Below are 23,855 nucleotides of genomic sequence, written 5' to 3' on the forward strand. Positions count from 1 at the left end.
TCCCTGATGGATTAAAGTACCCTGGTCCTGCTCCTACATTTAAGAACATAAGAACATAAGAGACGCCAATGTTGGATCAGGCCAAAGGCCCATCCAGTCCAACACTCTGTGTCACACAGTGGCCAGAAATACCAGTGCCATCAGGAGGTCCAGCAGTGGGGCCAGGACATTAGAAGCCCTCCCACTGTTGACCCCCCCCCCAAGCACCAAGAAGACAGAGCATCACTTGCCCCAGAGCCCCTAGCTATACCTTGTGGCTAATAGCCACTGATGGACCTCTGCTCCATATGCTTATCTAATTCCCTTTTGAAGCCGTCCATGCTTGTAGCACCCACCACTTCCTGTGGCAGTGAATTCCATGTGTTAATCACTCTTTGGGTGAAGAAGTACTTCCTTTTATCCGTTCTAACCCGACCGCTCTGCAGTTTCATGGAGTGCCCACGAGTTCTTGTATTGTGAGAAAGGGAGAAAAGTACCTCTTTCTTTACCTGCTCTTTCCCATGCATAATCTTATAAACCTCGATCATGTCACCCCTCAGTCGTCTTTTCTCCAAGCTAAAGAGCCCTAAGCGCTTTAACCTTTCCTCATAGGGAAAGTGTTCCAACCCTTTTATCATTCGAGTTGCCCTTTTCTGCACTTTTTCCAAAGCTATAATATCCTTTTTAAGGTGTGGTGCCCAGAACTGCACACAGTATTCCAAATGAGGTCTCACCATTGATTTATATAGGGGCATTATTATATTGGCTGATCTGTTTTCAATACCCTTCCTAATAATCCCCAGCATAGCATTGGCCTTCTTTATTGCAGTCACACACTGTCTCGACATTTTCAGTGAGTTATCCACTACAACTCCAAGATCTCTCTCTTGCTCAGTCTCTGCCAGTTCAGACCCCATCAATGTGTATTTATATTTAGGATTTTTGGCTCCAATGTGCATCACCTTGCACTTGGCCACATTGAACCCCATTTGCCATGTTGACGCCCACTCGCCCATCCTTGACAGATCCCCTTGGAGTGCCTCACAATCCTCACTGGTTTTCACCACCCTGAACAACTTTGTATCATCCGCAAATTTAGCCACTTCACTGCTTACTCCCATCTCCAAATCATTAATGAACAAGTTAAAAAGCAGTGGACCAAGTACTGATCCCTGCGGTACCCCACTGCTTACCACCCTCCACTGAGAAAATTGCCCACCTACACTCACTCTCTGTTTTCTATGAACTAGCCAGTTTTTGATCCATAAAAGGACTTGTCCTTCTATCCCATGATTTTTGAGCTTACTTAGGAGCCTTTGATGAGGAACTTTATCAAAAGCTTTCTGGAAGTCAAGGTAAATAATATCTATTGGATCCCCCTTGTCCACATGTTTGTTCACCCCCTCAAAGAACACTAACAGGTTAGTGAGACAAGATCTTCCCTTACAGAAACCGTGCTGAGTCTGCCTCAATAGGTTTTGTTCATCTATGTGCCTACTAATTCTTTCCTTAATAATGGTTTCCACCAATTTACCCGGTATCGACGTCAGACTGACTGGCCTGTAATTTCCCGGATCTCCTCTGGAACCCTTTTTAAAGATGGGAGTGACATTAGCTACCTTCCAATCCTCAGGAATGGAGGCAGATTTTAAGGAAAGATTACATATCTTTGTCAGGAGATCTACAAGTTCACATTTGAGTTCTTTCAGAACTCTCGGATGTATGCCATCTGGGCCTGGTGATTTTTCAGTTTTTAAGTTGTCTATCAGTTTTAGGACCTCCTCTCTCGTCACCTCAATCTGACTCAGGTCTTTCAACACCCCTCCTGAAATCAGTGGTTCTGGAGTGGGCAAGCACTTCTCATCTTCCACAGTGAAGACGGAGGCAAAAAATGCATTTAGCTTCTCAGCCATTTCCCTATCATCCTTCAATACTCCTTTTACCCCTTGGTCGTCCAAGGGCCCCACTGCCTCCCTGGCTGGTTTCCTGTTTCTAATGTATTTGAAGAAAGTTTTATTGTTGGTTTTTACGTTTTTTGCTATATGCTCCTCATATTCCCTTTTTGCCTGCCTGACCTCAGACTTGCATTTTATTTGCCATAGCCTGTGTTCCGTTTTATCAGCCTCACTGTGACTAGCTTTCCACTGCTTAAAGGAATTCTTTTTACTTTTTACAGCCTCCATTACTCTGTTTGTTAACCATGCAGGCTTTTTCCTATACCTGTTTGTGCCTTTCCTAACCTGCGGAATATATATTTTTTGAGCTTCTAGGATCGTAGTTTTAAATAGATCCCAAGCTTCCCCAATTGTTTTGACCCTTTCTACTTTTCCTTTCAGTTTCCTCCCCACGTGTCCCCTCATATCAGAGAAATTACCCCTTTTAAAGTTAAAAATGGTTGTGTGAGTCTTTTTGGCCAATTCTCTATTTGTACAAATGATGAACTCAACAACATTATGATCACTGTTTCCAAGCGGTGCAATCACTTTTACATCTCTCACCAGGTCTTGAGTGTTACTTAGGACCAAATCAAGGATCGCCTCTCCCCTGGTAGGTTCCGTGACCATCTGCTCCATAGCACAGTCATTTAGAGTGTCTAGAAACTCAATCTCTTTTTCCCGACTAGAACACATATTGACCCAATCAATGTGTGGGTAGTTAAAATCACCTATTATTACACAGTGTTTTTGTCTAGTTGCTATCTTTAAGGCATTCATCATTTTATAATCCTCCTCTATCTTTTGATCTGGTGGGCGATAACAAACTCCCAGTGTTAAGTTTCCTTTTGGCCCCCCTATTTCAACCCATAGAACTTCCAGAAGTGAATCCAATTCACTTAGCCTCTCAATCTTTCTAGACTTTATACCCTCTCTGACATACAGAGCTACCCCACCTCCAACCCTTCCCCCCCTATCCTTCCGATATAATATATAACCGGGAATCACTGTGTCCCACTGATTTTCCTCATCCCACCAAGTTTCAGAAATACCCACAATGTCTATTTTTCCCTCTGACACCAAGCACTCCAACTCCCCGATTTTACCTCGGACACTTCTAGCTGTCAGGAAGTTCTTTCTAAAGGTTAGCAGAAAACTCTTTCGATTTCATTTCAACCCGCCGCTTCTGGTCCGACCTTCTGGGTTCGGAGATACTTCTACCGTGTCCCCAAAACACCGAGCTGTTTGTCGCGCCTTTGCAGATAAGCGATTCAGTGAGTGGCTGTCAACTCTTCCCCCTTCAGAAGAGAATAAAAGATGCCCTCCAACCGGGCACTAGATCTGCCTGAGGAAAGATAAATACGTCTACGACGGCCACACCGCCGACGGCAATTTAGCCTCACGCCAGACAGCAGAGGCCCACAGTATTCTTGCAAACGAAAGCTATTACGCCGGAGAGCAAAACACCTTCATCTTGCAGACTCCCAAAGCAGCTCTCTGTTCCAGCTAGCAAAGGGCTATTACACTTTGGGAAGGACACGCTCCGAGGAAGGGGAATGACAGAGAAGGCCACCTCTGCTACTAACAGGGACAAAACACCCTCAACAGACAGCCCTGGGGGAAAAGCACCCAAGCCGTGGCATTTCTTGCATCAGCTTATATCGACCGCTTTGAAAAGTGGGTCAGGCCAAGAGATGGTGGCTGGCCCAGAAATCGGCAAGGATCGGGATCAGAGTCCAACATGCTCTCCTGCTGCCCCTCAGAAGACCTGCACGTGAGGAAACCAGTTCCTTAATCCTGGCAAGCATTTGCCTACACCGCAACCCCCTCGCTCTCCAAAGCAACCATTCTCTTATTTATCACTGCAAAGAAAGATGGACACTGTTCCATCAACTCTGTTTATTTATCTATTTAAGAAAATTTCTGTCCCGCTTTTCTAGAGAGCTAGTTTGGTGTAGTGGTTACAAGTGCGGACTCTGCTCTGGGAGAGCTGGGTTTGATTCCCCATTCCTCTGCATGCAGCCGCTGGTGTGGCCTTGGGTCAGTTACAAGTTCTTTCAGAGCTGTTCTCTCCAGGGCAGTCCTCGAAAGAGCTCTCTCGGCCCCACCTACCTCACAGGGTGTCTGTTGTGGGGAGGGGAAGGGAAAGGAGATTGTAAGCCGCTCTGAGACTCCTTTGGGTAGTGAAGGGCAGGGTATATATCCAGTCCCTTCTCTTTCTTCTTCTTCTTCCCAATGGGGACCCCAAAGGGGCTTAGCAACACTGTGCTCCCTTCCCTTTTATCTCAGAACAACAACCCCCTGAGGTAGGCCGTGCTTATAAAGACAGAGAGAGACTGGTCCAAAGTCACCCAGTGAGCTTCCATGGCGGTGTTGGGGATTCAACGAAAACACTCACAGTGTTTTCCCTAATCATACAAGACGAGTTCTCTGGGATCGTTTTGTAGTGACTGGTACTACTGAACTGTCTAAATGCCTCCAAAATGGAATCACTTCTGTCCCATATCACTATTCCCTCCCCCCCCCATCTGCTGGCTTAAAAATAACATACTCTGTTTCAATCTAAGTTATGCCAAAGGGGATTCGAACCCTGGACCTCAGAGACGCTAACCACTAGGCCACATACCTCTGATAGGCCGGGAAAGTTGTGAAATCCCCTCTGTTCTGTAATGATGGGGAGATTTTCCGCTCCGCCTGTCTGTGCTGATTATCTCCACCCCAAAGCAGCTTGTATCATTCTCCCGTCCTCCAATTTTCTCCTCAGAACAACAACCTTGTGAGGTAGACCGGACTACAACAGAGTGACTGGCCCCCAAAGGCCACCTACTGAACTTCCATGGCAGAGTGGGGATCTGAACTCGGGTCTCTCAGCCTGAGATTCAAACCACCACACCAGCTGTCATGACCGAATGCTTCGTAGACCACCAGGGGGTGCTCTGTCCTTTTCTGTCACCAATGCAGTGTAGTGATCACAGTGTCAGATTAAGACCTGGAAAGAAGAAGAAGGAGGAGAGGAGAAGAGGAAGAGGAGGAGGAGGAGAGGAAGAGGAGGCAGAGGAGGAGATTGGGTTTATACCCGACCCTTCACTACCCGAAGGAGTCTCAGAGCGGCTTACAATCTCCTTTCCCTTCCCCTCCCCACAAGGGACACTCTGTGAGGTAGGTGGGGCTGAGAGAGCTCTTTCGAGCACTGCTCTGAGAGAACTTGTGACTGACCCAAGGTCACAGCAGCAGCTGCATGTGAAGGAGTGGGGAAATCAAACCCGGTTCTCCTGGATTAGAGTCCGCGTTCCTAGCCACTACACCAAACTGGGAGTCTAATCTCCAGCTCAGCCATGAAGCTGAGTTAGTTTGGCCCAGTCTGTTTTTCTCTCTGCCTGGCCTACCTGGCAGGGTTGTTGTGAGGAGAAAACGGGGGGGAGGCACATATGGTGCCCTAAGCTCCCTGGAGGAAAGATGAAACGAGGCTGAATTTTAAAAACTGCATCCCTCCCTCGAGGTTTATAAGATTATGCATGGGATAGAGCAGGTCGAGAAAGAAGTACTTTTCTCCCTTTCTCACAATACAAGAACTCGTGGGCACTCCATGAAATTGCTGAGCGGTCGGGTTAGAACAGATAAAAGGAAGTCCTTCTTCACCCAAAGAGTGATTAACACATGGAATTCACTGCCACAGGAAGTGGTGGCGGCTACAAGCATGGACGGCTTCAAAAGGGAATTAGTGGCTATTAGACACAAGGTATAGATAAGGGTTCTGGAGCAGGTGATGCTCTGTCTTCTTGGTGCTTGGGGGGGGGTCAACAGTGGAAGGGCTTTTAATGTCCTGGCCCCACTGCTGGACCTCCTGATGGCACCTGGTGTTTTTGGCCACGGTGTGACACAGAGTGTAGGACTGGATGGGCCATTGGCCTGATCCAGCATTGGCTTCTCTTATGTTCTTATGTTTCCCTTCCAGTCTCTGCAAAAAGCTTGTTTCTGAGCTAGCTCAAAAGCTACTCCTGGTACGGCGTTGTCAGGACATGGATTTCACTTGTGTATTGATGAGAGCAAATCCAAGAAGGGGACGAAACCCAGGCAATGAACCTGGCCTCTCCCTGCAAAAGCAAATCGATTTGTTCTGTGCCTGAAATGGGCTGCCGAGGAGCCGCTCCGATTGTAGGAGGTAATGGATAGATCCCAGATATAAACTTGATCATCTCCAGTTGGGGCCCGGCGTTCTCCCAGGATTAAATTTCCGAGGGATCTCCAGACGACAGAAAAAATGGAGAAAACGGCAGTTTTGGCGGGGGGGGCGGGGGCTCTGGGGCATCACATTCTTGCAGAGCTCCATTCCCTCCCCCCAGCTCCACCCCCAAATCTCCCTGAAATCCCCAACCCGGAGTTGGCAACCACGCCCAGATCACCTGTATTTGATATCAAACACTGTGGAATCTTCCTCCTCCTCGTCGTCTTCGTTCAACGGTGCCATCTCGACCCGTTCTGCCGGAGTGGTGATGATGTCATACTTTCGGGTTTTCTTCTTCTTCCGGCCAGACCTTTAAAGAAAGAGTGGGGGAAAACACCAAAGTTTTGTTACAGAGGAAGCTAAAACAGAGCAACATTTCTTTAACCGCCCCCACCTCACAAACGGTACGTGCTATTTATCCCTTGTGTGCTGCTACGGGGCTGCATCACTGACTTATGTAATTCATTTAGAAGTAGAAGAGAGAAGAGATTGGATTTATATCCCGCCCTTCACAACCCGGAGGAGTCTCAGAGCGGCTTACAAGCTCTTTCCCCTTCCTCTCCGCACAACAGACACCCTGTGAGGTAGGTGGGGATGAGAGAGCTCTTTCGAGGACTGCCCTTGAGAGAACAGCTCTGAAATAACTTGTGACTGACCCAAGGTCACCCAGCAGCTGCATGTGAAGGAGTGGGGAAATCAAACCCGGTTCTCCCAGACTAGAGTCCGCGCTCCTAACCACTACACCAAACTGGCTCCTACCACCTTCCTCCCCAGCTGGGACCCAAAATGCTTACATCATTCTTCTCACCTCCATTTTCTCCTCACAACAACCCCGCTAGGTAGGTTAGGCTGAGAGTATGTGACTGCCCTGAGGTCACCCAGCAATCTTTCATGGCCAGGTGGGGATTCAAACCTGGGCCTCCCCAATCCTAGTCTGCCACTTTGCACCCTTGGAAGAAGCTGTGCATAATATATAAGGGTGGCACAAGGGGGAAGAGAGACTAATGGGCGGTGTCTACTTAGCTCTACCCACAATGTCATGACATCACAACAAGCTCAGCGTAAGATAGCAGTTCCTAGGGTAGCCCCTGGATGGTTTTGGACATGACACAGGTGCAGACGGTCAATCCTGCCAAGGCTTGAACTCAGTGGAAACTAACAGGCACTTTGCCCATGTTTAGGGAGGCTCTCTTTCACATTCGTTGACTTGTTTTGGAGATCGTGAAAACAGGGCAATGGAAACAAGTTCAGGGACAGAAACCTGGGCCCTTTTGCCTGCAGAAAGGTAAAGGAAAAGGTTTCCCTTGTTCAAAAGCCAGCTGAATCCAACTCTAGGGTTGCGGTGCTCATCTCCGCTTCCAAGCTGAAGAGCCAGCGCTGTCCAAATATGTTTCCGTGGTCATGTGGCCGGCATGACTAAACATCAAGGCACACAGAACGCTGTTCCCTTCCCACCGAAGCGGCACCTATTTCTCTACTTGCAATTTCTTGCTTTCGAACTGCTAGGTTGGCAGGAGCTGGGGCCAGAGACGGGTGCTCGCTCCGTCACGCGGCACTCGGGTCTCGAACTGCCGAACTACCGACCTTCCCGTCTGCAGCTCAGCGTCTTAACCTCTGAGCCACCATGGCCCCATTTTGCCTGCGTACAACTAGCTAATTTCCCCTCCCAAATAATATGGTGGGTGTGTGTTTTTTTGAGACAGCTGATAAGGAGACAACGGCATCCCACGCTGTAATTCTGTTGATTCTCCCAATTAACAGTGCTATTAACTAGAATTAGTGCCTGTCAAGCTGTTAAAGAAATCTTAGTTGATGAGTTTCAGGGACTGATCAGACTCGCATGGGATTAGAAACCCCTTCTGAAGGCTTGTTTGTACAGATATATGCTTGTGAGCATCCCTGGGGGGTTCAAGCTCACTGCTTCTGCCAGCCCTCTGGGCTTCCCACAGCTCCGCTGCAATTTCCCCCAAACCTGTATGATCTCTGCTGGAGGACTGTACCCAAAGCAGTTTTGGGAAAACATGGAAAGGAAGGTGCAAACGACCGCACCTCCATCACCACGCCCCCTTCTCCCTCCATCTCTGGCTGGCTTTCTGCCACATCGTCATCATTATTATTACAATTGCTATTATTAGTATTGGTACTCAGGATATTGCTACGGTGTTTTAACATGATGATTACTCCTACTAGGTCCCCCTTGCCCGAAAGCCAGTCGAGTCCGACTCTAGGGTTGCGGTGCTCATCTCCGTTTCCAAGCCGAAGAGCCAGCGCTGTCCGAAGACGTCTCCGTGGTCATGTGGCCGGCATGACTAGACACCGAGGCGCACGGAACGCTGTTACCTTCCCACCGAAGCGGTACCTATTTATCTAATTGCAATGTCTTGCTTTCAAACTCCTTGGTTGGCAGGAGCTGGGACCAGAGACGGGAGCTCACTCCGTCACGCGGCACACTCGGGTCTCGAACTGCCGAACTACCGACCTTTCGGTCTACAGTTTGGCGTCTCAACCACTTGAGCCACCACAGCTCCTAATTCATACTACCGATGATAAAAATTGGGCTGTGGCCACCAGACACGAAATAATCCAATCCACTTTCCAACTGGATTTTGCCCGCTCACACAGTAGAATCCAGTTGGAAAGTGCACTGAGCGTGGACTATTTCGTGTGTGTGATCGCAGTTGGGTTGGTCAGCTGGAAACAGAGGGCAGGAGAGGAACGCGCAAACGGAAAGAACAGGGGAATCTTCTCCATAAGTAGGGAGGCCAGCCTCCTGGTGGGACCTGGGGTATCCCCCGGAATGACAGCTCATCTCCAAACTACAGAGATCACGTCCCCTGGAGGAAAGGGATGCTTTGGAGGGTGGACTCTGTGGCCTTGTACCCCACTGAGGCCCCAGTCGCCACTAGAGATGTGAAGGCCCAGGAGAAAACCGGAAAAACCCGGTTTTTTTCCTAAAGCCTTTTTGGTTTTTTTCCAAAAAATTGGAAAAATTGAAAAAAGGGGAAAAAAATTGATTATGGAACGTTTTATTTTAACATGATGAATAAAATATTTTAAGACCAGGTGTAAATGGTTATAAATGTTCTTGCACTTCAGTGATCAATTATGGACTATATCTCGTAAAACTTTCTTATATAAGATTATTTTATACATGAACTATACTCGCCTATAGAAACATAAATATCAGAACCAAGAGACCTTCAGATGGCATGATTTGTTAAGCATTGCAGTTAAGTCTGTTTGAAATATAGATGTATTGTACTTGGATTTGGAAAAGTTTCATTCTGTAAAAACGTTGTTACTACATTAATGTATTAGACTTACATGTTACTTGTTATTTGTTAAAACCAATAAAAATGTAAATTAAAAAAAAGACCAGGTGTTCAAATATTTTCCAAATCATATATATATGATCAGATTGATCTAATTTCTGTGCACTGAGGACAAGCAAGTCTTAGGTTACAAACTGAACTCTCCAATGCAAGAACAAGATGTATTTCTTCCTTTAGGAGGTGCGATTGTCAGAAGAAAATAAAAAAGGTTTCAGTTTTGTTTCTGCACGTGGGTGGGTATTCTGTTTGAAATAATTGTTTGGATACACTATATTTTTAATATGCTAGTTGTGATAATTTCATGCCAAGTAAAAATGTCCGTAGTCATATTTTATGTTCCTAAAGTAACAGAATGACTTTCAATCTAGAAAAGACAAAAGAAGTGCTAATATGGCATTTTTTCAATTTTTCCGAAAATTTCCGTTTCCCCCCGAAAAAACCCGTTTTTTTTTCCGAGCTTCAAAATTTCCAGGAATTTTACATCTCTAGTCTCCACCCCCAAATCTCCAGGAGTTTCCCAACCTAGATCTGGCAAGCTGACTCCCCCCCCCAAATCCCCCGCCGGTGGCCAGGGAGGAGCTGGCCGCCCTATCTGTACGGCAGCAGACCAGCTTACTTTGGCTGGTGAAAAGGATCATTAGGAATCAGGCACACAGAACTGCTATTAGCCCTGGTAGGGTAAAGACAAAGAGAATAATGGTGCCTGTCTTCTTTCAATGCCATGTTAACGCCTGATTTCCGTTAATACCAAGGTAACAAAATAAAGAGCGTCCCTGGGCAAATCCGCAGGGGCTCATTTAAACTGTGCTGCAGGATAGCCGTGTGCACTTTGGAAACACAACACCTCTAACGTTTCCCCGGAGCTTGGGGGGGGGGTGCAAAGTCAACCCACCTCATTTTCTTAGCTTTGCCAGCATCATACTAAAATGGTGTGGGTTTCCAGGAAGGCCCTGGCATCAAGGGCACAGTGAACCCCTCCTGTTCCCGTAACTACTCCAGCCGAACTTTCTCCGGCCCGTCTGCTTTTCATTGCGAACGAAAACATTGAGAAAACCAGCCGCAGATTTTTCCATCTAATGTGGAAGCGTGCCGCGAAATGGATTAGAATCACACCCTCTGTGACCTGAAAACACTACTCTGAGTTCATTTAACACATGCTTGATTTCGTTTGCGTGTATGTTTTAAAATATTACTTTACGTAGGCTGAACGCAATTTTATAGGAAAAATCCTTTTAACGGCTCGACACAAACACAGATCAAGCACAGTAAAATTCCTGATGGAATTTCTCTCTGGTTCTGAATTTAAAACACCCCTCGCTAGGTGATCTACGGCTCTATCAGGAATATTTGCTCATCGCGACCTAGACTGTTCTTTCTGTGCCTTCTTTGAGAGCTTGCCAGGAACACTGGGAAAATCAAATTTTGGCTGGCTACCTAATCCTGCGGCCGGCAGAACAGAACGTCAGAGACAAGATCTTATGTCTGTGGGCAACTGGAAGCCACAGGCATTCAAAAGCATTACCGTACTCCCGGCTATAACGTTATTAAAACTCTCTCTGCCAGTTTCTGTGCATCAAGCTGCTATTTAAGGCGCAAGAGCAGGCCGATCTTCCTCCACCTGGTAAGTTGGCAACTGCTAGAGACAGAACAGTGGCCTATATGGATTCCAGAGTTGGGTACCCAAAGGCTGGGTGAGAGAAAAAATATTTAGAGAAATAAATGAAGAAAATATACATATTTATTACGAAGTGCACTGAAATGAAATTTGAAATTGGCACAATCCGCGCTGGGAGTGGCAAATATTTGAACTAGGAAGACCTGAATCTATATAACCTGGCACATTTCGATATTTCTAGGTTGAAAGCCTTGAAACCAATAAAGCAGGACCAATAATTCAATATATCTAGGTTGATAACCTTGAACCACATTAAACCGCATTTTGGCCTTCCTCAGTGGTCAAATTATTGTATATACATGCACACTATAGCATATAAACACATGTTAATGCCAAGGCAGGTTGATTATAGGGGATTCCAAATACCCTGTGTGGCAAAAGAATTGGGTTGTATGTGAGTTATCTTAAACTTTTAAGCTTACACATCCAAGGAATGCAGGCTTAATACTTCTTTCTGACCATGGATATCAAAACTCTCAAAGTGAGCATATATGTATCAAACTGAGAGCCAGTCTGGAGTAGTGGTTAAGAGCATGGTCTCCAATTTCAGAGAACCGCATTTGATTCCCCACTCCTCGACATACAGCTGCCGTCATGACCTTGGGTCAGCCACAAGTTCCCTCAGAGCTGTTCTCTCAGGAGCAGTCCTCGAAAGAGCTGCTCTCAGCCCCACCTACCTCACAGGGTGTCTGTTGTAGGGAAGGAAAGGAAGGGTAAGGAGTTTGTAAGCCGCTCTGAGACTCCGAGTGAAGGGCAGGGTATAAATCCAATCTCTTCTTCTTCTTTATATATAATAGGACTTCTTGGTTCAAATATTGGCCACTTCCAGGGCAGATTGTGCCAATGCTTTTCAAGTTTAGTTTCAGCGCACTTTGTAATAAATACATATTTGTTGTTGTTCAGTCGCACAGTCGAGTCCGACTCTTCGCGACCCCATGGACCAGATCCCGCCAGGCCTTCCTGTCTTCCGCCGTCCTCTGAAGTTTGCTCAACTTCATGTTCGTTGCATCGATGACACTGTCTAACCATCTCATCCTTTGCCGTTCCCGTCTTCTTTGACCTTCGATCTTTCCCAGCATCAGGGTCTTCTCCAGTGAGTGCTCCCTTCTCATTGGGTGGCCAAAAGTATTTGAGCTTCAGTTTCATTATCTGGCCTTCCAGGGGACAGTCAGGGTCGATTTCTTTTAGGACATATACTTTTTTCCAATTTATTTCTCTAAGTATTTTTTTTCTCTCTCACCCACCCTTTGGGTACCCAACCCTGCTGCTTCCTAAGGCTGTCCCCCCCCGCCCGCCCTTCTCTTTTGGTTCGCTTGATGGATCTCAGGTCAATTCAGAGTTGCCACCTTCCTTATTAATCCCGCTCCTGCGCCGTCAACAGCTGCCCACAACAAAGGTGGGATTTTCAGAACTGCAGGTGCAGTACAGGGAGCTTCCCCTGTTGAATTTCTGCATCGCAGGCTGCAGTTCTAGGAGAAGGAGGAGAAACACCATTGGGGGGGGGGAAGAGCTCCTAACTTCCGTTTCCACTCCCTTTTCTGTGCACGAGAGCATGCGTAAGTACCCACGGCTCAGCGGTCGGTTAGCAGCAGTGTTCCCTCTAAGCTGAGTGAGTGTGAGCTAGCTCACCGTTTTTTTAGCCTCCAGCTCACACATTTTTTGTCTCGGCTCGGGAAGGAGGGCTCCAGAGCAAGCTAATTCATGCAGCAGCCAAATCGCTCGCTCACAACTTTAATGCCAGTAGCTCACAAAGCAGAATTTTTGCTCACAAGACTCCAAAGCATAGAGGGAGTGTTGGTCCTGAGCAGTGTTCCCTCTAAGCTGAGTGAGTGTGAGCTAGCTCACCGTTTTTTTAGCCTCCAGCTCACACATTTTTTGTCTCGGCTCGGGAAGGAGGGCTCCAGAGCAAACCAATTTATGCAACAGCCAAATTGCTTGCTCACAACTTTAATGCCAGTAGCTGACGAAGTGGAATTTTTGCTCACAAGACTCCACAGCTTAGAGGAAGCATTGCCCCTGACCAAAGTTATTTTTGCTCACAAGGCTCCAAAGCTTAGAGGGAGCATTGGTCCCGAGCGGTGTCCCCTCTAAGCTGAGTTGGAGTGAGCTAGCTCACAGTTTTTTAGCCTCCGGCTCACACGTCTTTGCCTGAGCTCAGGAAGGAGGGCTCCAGAGCAAGCTAATTCATGCAGGAGCCAAATCGCTCGCTCACAACTTTAATGCCAGTAGCTGACAAAGTGGAATTTTTGCTCACAAGACTCCACAGCTTAGAGGAAGCATTGCCCCTGACCATAGTTATTTTTGCTCACAAGACTCCAAAGCTTAGAGGGAGCATTGGTCCCCTCTAAGCTGAGTTGGAGTGAGCTAGCTCACAGTTTTTTAGCCTCCGGCTCACACGTTTTTGCCTGAGCTCAGGAAGGAGGGCTCCAGAGCAAGCTAATTCATGCAGGAGCCAAATCGCTCACTCACAACTTTAATGCCCGGAGCTGACAAAGCAGAATTTTTGCTCGCAAGACTGCACAGCTTAGAGGGAGCACTGGTTAGCAGGCCTCTCCTCCAACACCTCCCTGCTCCGAGGCCTCCGGCACCCTCCCAGCGAGCTTCAACTTACATCTGAGGACACGATCAAGCAGCCATCTGGGAGGGAAACAGATCCCTGTTTGGACTCTTTGCCGGGGAAGAGCAGGGAGTCACATGAAGAACCGCTGATCCCAACCGTATAGTCATGGGACGGTGAAATCGCCAGGCGTTGGCACGCCAGCCTGGACTGCCTGGTCCCTTTGGTGGTGAGCCGCCTGAAGGGTTCCAGATGCCAACCTTGGCCCCATTAAGGAAAAACGTCCTGGGGGTACCCACTGCCCGGCCGCAGCATCACCAACTAACAGAATAAGGCCCACTGGGGGGGGGGGAGAAGAAGAGGAGGAGGAAGAAGAGGAGGAGGAGGAGGAGAAGAAGACTGGATTTATAGGTGGGGCTGAAAAAGCTCTTCCATGAACTGTCCTTGACAGAACAGCTCTGCCAGAACTATGGCTTCCCCAATGTCATCCAGCAGCTGCAAGTGAAGAAAATTACCCTTAACTTTGTTGTTGTTCAGTCGCACAGTCGAGTCCGACTCTTCGCGACCCCATGGACCAGATCCCGCCAGGCCCTCCTGTCTTCCGCCATCCTCTGAAGTTTGCTCAATTTCATGTTTGTTGCATCTATGACACTGTCTAACCATCTCATCCTTTGCCGTCCCCGTCTTCTTTGACCTTCAATCTTTCCCAGCATCAGGGTCTTCTCCAGTGAGTGCTCCCTTCTCATTTGGTGGCCAAACCCTTAACTTACTCCCCACTAATGCTCCCTCTAAGCTGTAGAGTCTTGTGAGCAAAAATTCTACTTTGTGAGCTACGGGCATTAAAGTTGTGAGAGAGCAGTTTGGCTACTGCATCAATTAGTTCGTTCTGGAGCCCTCCTTCCTGAGCTAAGACAAAAATGTGTGAGCCGGAGGCTGAAAAACCGTGAGCAAGCTCACACTAACTCAGCTTAGAGGGAACACTGCTTCCCCCACACACACACACAAGTTTCACACAGTCTCTGAAATAATTAGGCCAATGCACTATGAATAGCAGCTATATGTTGCCGAAGGCTTTCACGGCCGGAGTTCATTAGATGCTGTAGATTTTCCGGGATGTGTGGCCGTGGTCTTGGCTGCGCAACATGCAGTTGCTGGTGTGACCTTGGGTCAGTCACAAGTTCTCTCAGAGCTGTTCTCTCCAGGGCAGCCCTCGAGAGAGCTGTCTCAGCCCCACCTTCCTCACTGGGTGTCTGTTGTGGGGAGGGGAAGGGAGAGGATTTTGTAAGCCGCTCTGAGACTCCTTTGGGTAGTGAAGGGCGGGGTATAAATACAATATCTTCTCTCTTCTTCTTTGCACATCTAAGTATGGAATCCAGCATCCTCAGATGAACGCCTGAAGCTGCTGAATACTGAATCAGACCATCAAGGTCAGAATTGTCTACTCAGACTGGCAGCAGCTCTCCAGGGTCTCAGGCAGAGGTCTTTCCCATCACCAACTGCCACCTGATCCTTCTAACTGGAGATGCCAGGGATTGAACCTGGGACCTTCTGCATGCCAAGCAGATGCTCTGCCACTGAGCCACAGCCCCTCCACTGCAATTCATCTGCAGCATCTTAGGCAAAAACCTTTCCTGTTCGAATAATTGGCAGGATTCTTCCTAGGCGGAGGCGGAAGAAAATTCCTCCTGGCCTAAATTATTACTCCAGAACAGGAAAAACGTGTTTGCCACATTGCGGTTTTTCCCCCTTGCTTTGGGGTTTTGGTGCTCTTTTCAAGTGAAGGGTTGAAGAAAAGTCCAAGGGAAATTTGAGGTTTCTGTAAAGCCCTCCAGACTTTTCAGGAAATCAAATCCTAACAGCTTCTCAAGAGCTTGCAGAACAAACACTCTTGATTTCTCTCCAGGCGAGGAGGAGGAGGAGGAAGAAGAAGAAGGAGGAGGAGGAAGAGGAGGAGGAAGGAGGAGGAGGAGGAGAAGGATTTATACACTGCCCTTCACTCAGAGTGTCAGAGCGGCTTACAATCTCCTCTTCCTTCCTCGCCCCACAACAGACACCCTGAGAGGTAGGTGGGGCTGAGAGAGCTCGGAGAGAACTTGTGACTGACCCAAGGTCACCCAGCTGGCTGCATGTGGAGGAGTGAGGAATCAAACCCGGTTCTCCAGATTAGAGTTCCCTGCTCTTAACCACTATGCCAAACTGGCTTACAGCTGTACTTCGGCACTACAAATGTGTATGATTGTGGCTTGAGGGGGGTGACTGCAGAGGGGGTTGCGAATTCCTTGTTAAAAACCGCTGGGTCCTCCTTACAAAAGTGTTCACTCCCACACTTTCCTGAGGAATGGGAATGGCTTTGAACCCCTACGGAAGCTTGCGTACAAGTCTAGAGAAGCCACTACTCTGCAGCGCTTTCCCAGGCCACTGCAAATATTTATGCTCTAACAAGTGACGATTTGGCAGAAACTCAGTTCAGACTACCGCGATCCGGATGGCCCAAGCTAGCTCCATTTCATCAGATTTTGGAAGCTAAGCAGGATCTCTCCTGGTTAGTAGGTACTTGGATGGGAGACCACCGGGGAAGGCAAGGGCAAATCACCTCTGAACGTCTCTTGCTTTGAAAAGCGTAGTGGTGAAGTGCGCGGACTCTAATCTGGGAGAACCGAGTTTGGTTCCCCACTCTTCCACTTGCACCTGGCTGGATGACCTTGGGAAAGCCGTAGTTCTGGTAAGAGCTGTTCTTGGAAAAGAGCCGTTTCTGTCAGACCTCCCTCGGCCCCACCTGCCTCACAGGGTGTCTGTTGTGGGGAGGGGAAGGGAAAGGAGTTTGTAAGCCGCTCTGAGACTCCTTTGGGTAGTGAAGGGCCATGGGGTAGAAATCCAATCTCTTCTTCTTCTTTTACCTCACAGGGTGTCTGTTGTGGGGAGGGGAAGGAGTTTATAAGCCGCTCTGAGACTCCTTTGGGTAGTAAAGGGCAGGGTATAAATCCAATCTCTTTTCTTCTTCTTCTGAAAACCCGACAGGGTTGCCATAAGTCGGCTGTGACCCGAATGCATTCTCCAGCACCAGATTGACCATTCCGAGGGTACGGCCCAGACGACAGTCACGCGGGAGTGACCCAGGGCAAACTGAAAGAACTGAACTGCACTATTGAGTTGCTTATTCTCCCACAGGCTACAACAGGGCTGGGTGACCCTGTCCTTTGAAGAGAGGCGGCTGAGCGGTGACTCACCCGGCCAGAAAGACCGGCTCTTAGGAACACACTGCTGAATGGTTTTACTCAGGCCCCCAGTGCGCGAGGCTCGCGAGCAGGGCAGATTCTCTGGAAGATTACAACACACACACACCCCGTCCCCATAAAGAATTCCGAGGGCACCTTTTTTCAGGAAAGACCCATGAGCGGCTTCCTGCAATATTTCCCAGAAGGCTATTTGGGCTCACAGATGCTTCCTGAAAGAAAAACAGGGAGGCGAGCCAACCCTGACGTGGCTTTTCCCAACCAGTTTTGTTTTTTGTTGGGAGGCCCCAAGAACTGCAAAAGGACTGTGGACATAACCACGGAATCATAGAGTGGGAAGGGACCTCCAGGGTCATCTAGTCCAACCTCCTGCACAATGCAGGAAATTCACAAATGCCTCCCTGGCTCAACAGTGTGGTGTAGTGGTTAGAGGATCGGACTAGGACCTGGGGAGACCTAGGTCCGAATCCCCGCTTTGCCATGGAAGCTCGGTGGGTGACCTTGGGCCAGCCACACACACTCAGCCTAACCTACCCAGCAGGGTTGTTGTGAAGATAAAATAGAGGGAAGGAGAATGCGGCAAGCCACTTTGGGTCTCCGCTGGGGAGGAAAAGGCAGGAAATAAATGAACCAACCAAACAAACAGATCAATAAATGCTGGTTGCAGTCAGTGTTCCCTCTAAGCTGAGTTAGAGTGAGCTAGCTCACAGTTTTTTAGCCTCCAGCTCACACATTTTTGTCTCAGCTCAGGAAGCACGGCTCCAGAGCAAACTAATTTATGCAGTAACCAAATTGCTTGCTCACCACTTTAATGCCAGTAGCTCACAACGTAGAATTTTTGCTCACAAGACTTCACAGCTTAGAGGGAACATTGGTTGCAGTGCCATTAGCCAACTGCACACTGCATTCCGGGAACATCTGAGGTTCCCCCAAACGGACACATGAAACAGCCTTACACTGAATCAGCCCCCTGGCTGCATCAAAGTCAGTACTGTCTACTCAGACTAGCAGCGGCTCTCCAAGTTTTTGACATTTAAAGCCCTACACTGTCAGGGACCAACAGAAGCCAATGTTGGATCCGGCCAACGGCCCATCCAGTCCAACACTCTGTGTCACACAGCGGCCAAAAAGACCAGGTGCCATCAGGAGGTCCAGCAGTGGGGCCGGGACACTAGAAGCCCTCCCACTGTTGACCCCCCCCCAAGCACCAAGAAGACAGAGCACCACTTGCCCCAGACCGAGAGTTCCTATCTGTACCTTGTGGCTAAGAGCCACTGATGGACCTCTGCTCCAGATGTTTATCCAATTCCCTCTTGAAGCCGCCCATGCTTGTAGCTGCCACCACCTCCTGTGGCAGTGAGTTCCATGTGTTCATCACTCTTTGGGTGGAGACGTATGCCTCTCCCCGTATGTTCCCAAGAGAGATCTGCGCCCTGCAGGACTTACTACAGTTTCTCATGGCCTGCAAAACGGAGATGTTCCACCAAGCCCACGACTGAGGCAGTGGAATTCTATTAGCACTGTCCTCCCCCCCCTGACATGCGCTTTTATCCTGATTAGGTTTCACTTGTCTATCCACCTCCTGTAACACTGGTTGCCAATTCAGTGTTCCCTCTAAGCTGAGTTAGTGTGAGCTAGCTCACCGCTTTTTAGCCTCCGGCTCACACATTTTTGTCTCCGCTCAGGAAGGAGGGCTTCAGAGCAAACTGATTTATGCAGGAGCCACATCGCTCGCTCACAACTTTAATGCCAGGAGCTCAGAAAGTAGAATCTTTGCTCACAAGACTCCGCAGCTTAGAGGGATCCTTGGTTGCCATCTATCATGTACATAGGTAGCGTGGAGCCAGGAGAAGCATATCAATTGGCACCGTAAATGAAATGACGTTACAATTGCATTTTAACAGATGCTCGATATCGTGTTGATAATTTTATTGTAATTCATTGTACTGTTGGAACCCACCCAGAGCCTTGCTATGCAGGGGAGGGAGGGCTAGAAATCTAATAAATAAATAAATAAATAAATAAAACGGTATCCGGCAGAGTTCTTCCACATCACCTCCTACCTGGTCCTTTTAACTGGAGATGTTGGGGATCGAACCTGGGGCCTTCTGCATAGCCCAGCAGGCCATTTTCAGATAAGCAGAAGAGGACGGTGGTAGAGAATCACAGGACCATCGGCTGCTTGATAGCATGATGGTTTAATCCTGCTCTGGGAGAGCGTTTTCCTTACCACCACTGCAGAACAGAGGAGGCCACATTCGGATTAAAAGGGCCCCGATCTCCGCGCATGGCCTTCCTTTCCTTCTCAGCTTCCCCACTAGGTCCGTCTGCTCCCTCAAGCTCACCCTGCCCCGCTCCCAATTTATTATTTTATTATACTGGAAACTGTCATTTCTACTGCTTGGTTAAGATCATGTATAACAAAGTGGGAAGGAAGACATGTTCAGTAATACAAGGCTCTTTTTGCAATATAGTACCAAAACCAAATTTACCTTTCCAGGGCAAAAAAGTGAGGTCCAAAAATAATTTGAAAAAAATTATACAGGTTAAAAATGAAAGTTGTACAACCAGAAGTGCATTATCATGCCTCAGGCAGGGTTCCCCCACCCCCTTTTTTCTTTTTGTTTGCATTTGTTTTCCGGTTCTGTAAGCATAGTCTTACTGCACTGTTTATTATGTCTTATGCTGTTTTGATTTTGAAAAAAATATTTTGCAATCCCTCTTGAGTCTTGGCAAGAAAGGGGGGGCAATAAATGTAGTACATTTAAAAATAGGCCCACTAACAACATGAAAAGTAAAAACTACTTTATTGGGCTACTACAATGTGCTCTACATGGGGCTACCCTTGATGAGCATTTGGAAACTACAGCAGGTCAAGAATGCTGCCGCCAAACTATTGACTGGAGTGGTTATTGGGCATTCCCTCTCTGACCTTCATCCCTGTTGATGTTTAATTGTTTTTTAATTGTTTGGTGTTTAGTGGGGGTTTTTTGTTATTAAACTGTTGCTTAATTGTTACTTTTAACTCTCTCTGTGTGTGTGTACTTTTCAAAGCTTATTGTAGGCTGTGGTCACACACTCTAAACAATCCACTTTCAATCCACTTACAACTGGATTCTGCCAGTTTACACAGTAAAAAATCCAGTTGGAAAGTGCACTGGAAGTGGATTAGAAGTGGATTCTTTAGTGCGTGTGACCGCGGCTGTAGTGGTTCTGATTATTCACCGCCTCCAGGACCCTAAGTTGGGTGGACGGGTGATGTAAGACTGGTGTAAATAAACAAAACGGTAAACTCCCCCCAGCCGTTTTCTCTCCATCAGCAAAAGGTTCTCCCCACAAACTCCATCAACGCTCCCTCCCAAGCAGTCACCGATGGTTCAAAGATGGAGGAAATCGTTCTAAAACATGAGATTGGGGGGGGGGCTGTAGTAATGCAAAAGTTAAGAGGAGGAATGCAAATGAGGCAGGAGGGAAGATTCTCCTTGGGAAGAACTGGATTCTGACCCTCCCTCTGTGTCTTTGCGGAATTCCAATTCGTCTGATCGGGGGGGGGGGTTGGAATGAGAATATTTTAGAGGAAAGTCATTTCCCCAATACAGTGGAGGAGATCCCTGATGGGACAGACGTCTCCTTGCAAGGAGCGTAGGAGCTAAACTGCAAGCCCTCAAGTCCCAGGTTCTAATTTTGCCTCTGTACTCCGCGACACAAAAATAATGAACGCTGGCCTACCTTTCGGGCACGGTTGAAGGACTGCTAATGTATGTGAAATTCACTGAAGAGCTTGGAAGCATTGTCTGCTAGTTAGAGGAGGGTCCAGATTTCATATTTTAAAGCAATTTCAACTCGCAAGAAGCAAAGTGTTCAAAAGACAGGACAGCGCTATAGAGAAAGCGCTCAGTATTCTGGCCAGGAAACCTTCCACAAACCACCAGCTCTGGAAGCCAGTTCCGTCCTCTGCAATGTTCCCTCTAAGCTGTGGAGTCTTGTGAGCAAAAATTCTACTTTGTGAGCTCCTGGCATTAAAGTGGTGAGCGAGCAATTTGGCTGCTGCATAAATCAGTGTGTTCTGGAGCCATCCTTCCTGAGCTAAGACAAAAATGTGTGAGCCAGAGGCTAGAAAACTGTGAGCTAGCTCACACTAACTCATCTTAGAGGGAACATGCCACCAATGTTCCCTCTAAGCTGTAGAGTCTTGTGAGCAAAAATTCTGCTTTGTGAGCTACCGGCATTAAAGTGGTGAGCAAGCAATTTGGATACTGCATCAATGAGTTTGCTCTGGAGCCATCCTTCCTGAGCGGACACAAAAATGTGTGAGCCGGAGGCTAGAGAATTGTGAGCTAGCTCACACTAACTCAGCTTAGAGGGAACACTGCATGCCACTGGGCTACTCTGCAAGGGCACTGTGCATAGTCCCAAGAAAACACAAGCAAAGGACACCGTGTACTCAAAAGGAGCTTGATAAACAAATCTTCCTGCAAGGCGGTCTGAGGCAAGCCATGATCTGTCTGCCTCAGCTCAGCTACATGCAATATGGAGGAAATACATATCGGACTACCTTATAGGGCTCTTGTAAAAATTACGGAGCTCTTGTGAGCTAGTGGGGTACAGTGTTGGACTGGGGACTGGGTTCAGATCCCCATTCCACCACGAAAGCTGCTGAATGACCTCGAAGCAGTCCCCCCCCTCTGACTAGCCTACCTTGCAAGGCTGTTGTGAGGATAAAACAGAGAAGAGGGGAAATGATGTCAGCCACTTTGGGTCCCCCGTCGGGGAGGAAGGTGGGGCATCGGCGGAGTAAAACAAATAAAAATAATTTCCATTACACACAGTGGAATCACCGAAACTTAACATCTAAAGGGAGACCCCTGTACACCACTCCATATTTCTTGCAAGGATGAAGGGATAAAAACGTATGTTAAAATATTCTACTGCACTATTACCCCCCCCCCTTGCCATGAAATGCACTAGGCAGCAATGCTCCCTCTAAGCCGTGGAGTCTTGTGAGCAAAAATTCTACTCTGTGAGCTACTGGCATTAAAATTGTGAGCAAGCCATTTGGCTGCTGCATAAATTAGTTTGCTCGGGAGCCCTCCTCCCTGAGCCAAGACAAAAATGTGTGAGCCAGGGGCTAAAAAACTGAGCTAGCTCACACTAACTCAGCTGAGAGGAAGAAGAAGGGATTGGATTTATACCCTGCCCTTCACTACCCAAAGATGTCTCAGAGAGGCTTACGAACTCCTTCCCCTTCCCTTCCCCACAACAGACACCCTGTGAAGTTGGTGGGGCTGAGAGAGCTCTTTCCAGAACTGCCCTTGAGACAACAGCTCTGACAGAACTATGACTTGCCCAAGGTCATCCAGTAGCTGCAAGTGGAGGAGTGGGGAATCAAACCTGGTTCTCCCGGATTAGAGTCCGTGCACTTCACCACTACACCAAACCGGCTCTGCTGAGGTTGCAAAGTCCCACCGGCCACCAGCACCGGAGGGGGCAGGGTTGCCAGATCCAGGTTGGGAAACTCCTGGAGATTTGGGGATGGAGCCCGGGGAGGACGGGGACCTCGGTGGACTGTACAACACTATACAGGTCACCCTTGGGAACATCCATTTTCTCCAGGAGACAGGTCAAGACGGGTCGCCGTGTGAGTCTGTCTGTAGCAGCAAAAAAGAGCAAGCGTCCAGGAGCACCTGAATAACTATGAGACTCACCAAACATGCGGTATCTGAAGAAGTGAGCAGTGACTCAGGAAAGCGCCTACCCTGCCCCATATTTGGTTAGTCTTTAAGGTGCAACTGTAGACTCCCTCTCCAGGGGAGCTGATCTCTGTAGTCTGGAGAGGAGGAGATTCGGTTTCTACCCTGCCCTTCACTACCCGAAGGAGTCTCAGAGTGGCTTACAACCTCCTTTCCCTTCCCCTCCCCACCACAGACACCCTGGGAGGTCGGTGGGGCTGAGAGAGCTCTCTCGAGAACTGCCCTGGAGAGAACAGCTCCGAGAGAACTTGTGACTGGCCCAAGGTCACTCAGCTGGCTACATGCGGAGGAGAATTGGTGGATCAAACCCGGTTCTCCCAGATTAGAGTCCGCGCTCCTAACCCCTAGAGCTCTAATTCCGGGCCCACCTGGAGGCTGGCCTCCCTAGCAAACACCTCCGGCAACCGAGAGCTCCTACTCCGTTCCTACTCCGTCAGTCCGTCCGTCCCCCTCCCCATGCAGCGTTGCCAACTGACCCAAGGACTGGTGGGGAGCAGTGTTCCCTCTAAGCTGGGTGAGTGCGAGCTAGCTCACAGTTATTTAGCCTCCGGCTCACACATTTTTGTCTCGGCTCAGGAAGGAGGGCTCCGGAGCAAACGAATTCAGGCAGCAGCCAAATCGCTGGCTCACAGCCTTCATGCCAGGAGCTCACAAAAGAGCATTTTTGCTCACAGGACTCCACAGCTTAGAGGGAGCGTTGGTGGGGAGCAGTGTTCCCTCTAAGCTGAGTTAGTGTGAGCTAGCTCACCATCTTTCAGCCTCCAGCTCACACGTTTTTGTCTCAGCTCAGGAAGGACGGCTCCAGGGCAAACTGATTCATGCAGCAGCCAAATCACCTGCTCACAACTTTCATGCCAGGAGCTCAGAAAGTAGAATTTTTGCTCACAGGACTCCACAGCTTAGAGGGAGCGTTGGTGGGGAGGAGACCGGCGGCCTGGCCTCCCTCCCGGCCGCAGCAGAGGGCGAGGCCCGGCAGCCCCCCACTCATCGCGCAGGATCGGGGCCCGGCCTCTGCCATGGGCCCCCTTTCTCCCTCCATCTCCCCCCACCCACCCCCCGGCGGGCGGCGCGGGCACCTGAAGACGCGGAGGAGGAGGCAGGCGACGACGGCGGCGCTGGCGGCGCAAGCCCCGACGACGCCGGCCTTGAGGGCGGGCAGCTCCCGCAGCA

The 23,855-nt window shown here is 48.6% G+C and overlaps 1 protein-coding gene across 1 annotated transcript in view; it reads right to left on the bottom strand.

Annotated features, from left to right (window-relative positions):
- Positions 1–23,855, bottom strand: part of FAM174B (family with sequence similarity 174 member B) — a 25,178-nt gene that overhangs the window by 1,189 nt on the left and 134 nt on the right. Inside the window, exons 2-3 of the mRNA XM_015414493.1 lie at positions 23,762–23,829; positions 6,317–6,448 (exon numbers count right to left, since the gene is read on the bottom strand). Of these exons, the coding sequence (XP_015269979.1) occupies positions 6,317–6,448; positions 23,762–23,829 (200 nt within the window). The remainder of the gene's footprint in view (positions 1–6,316; positions 6,449–23,761; positions 23,830–23,855) is intronic.

The sequence above is a fragment of the Gekko japonicus genome, unplaced genomic scaffold, assembly GCF_001447785.1.
Source record: "Gekko japonicus isolate JY-2015 unplaced genomic scaffold, Gekko_japonicus_V1.1 scaffold324, whole genome shotgun sequence".
Classification (NCBI taxonomy): Eukaryota; Metazoa; Chordata; class Lepidosauria; order Squamata; family Gekkonidae; genus Gekko; species Gekko japonicus.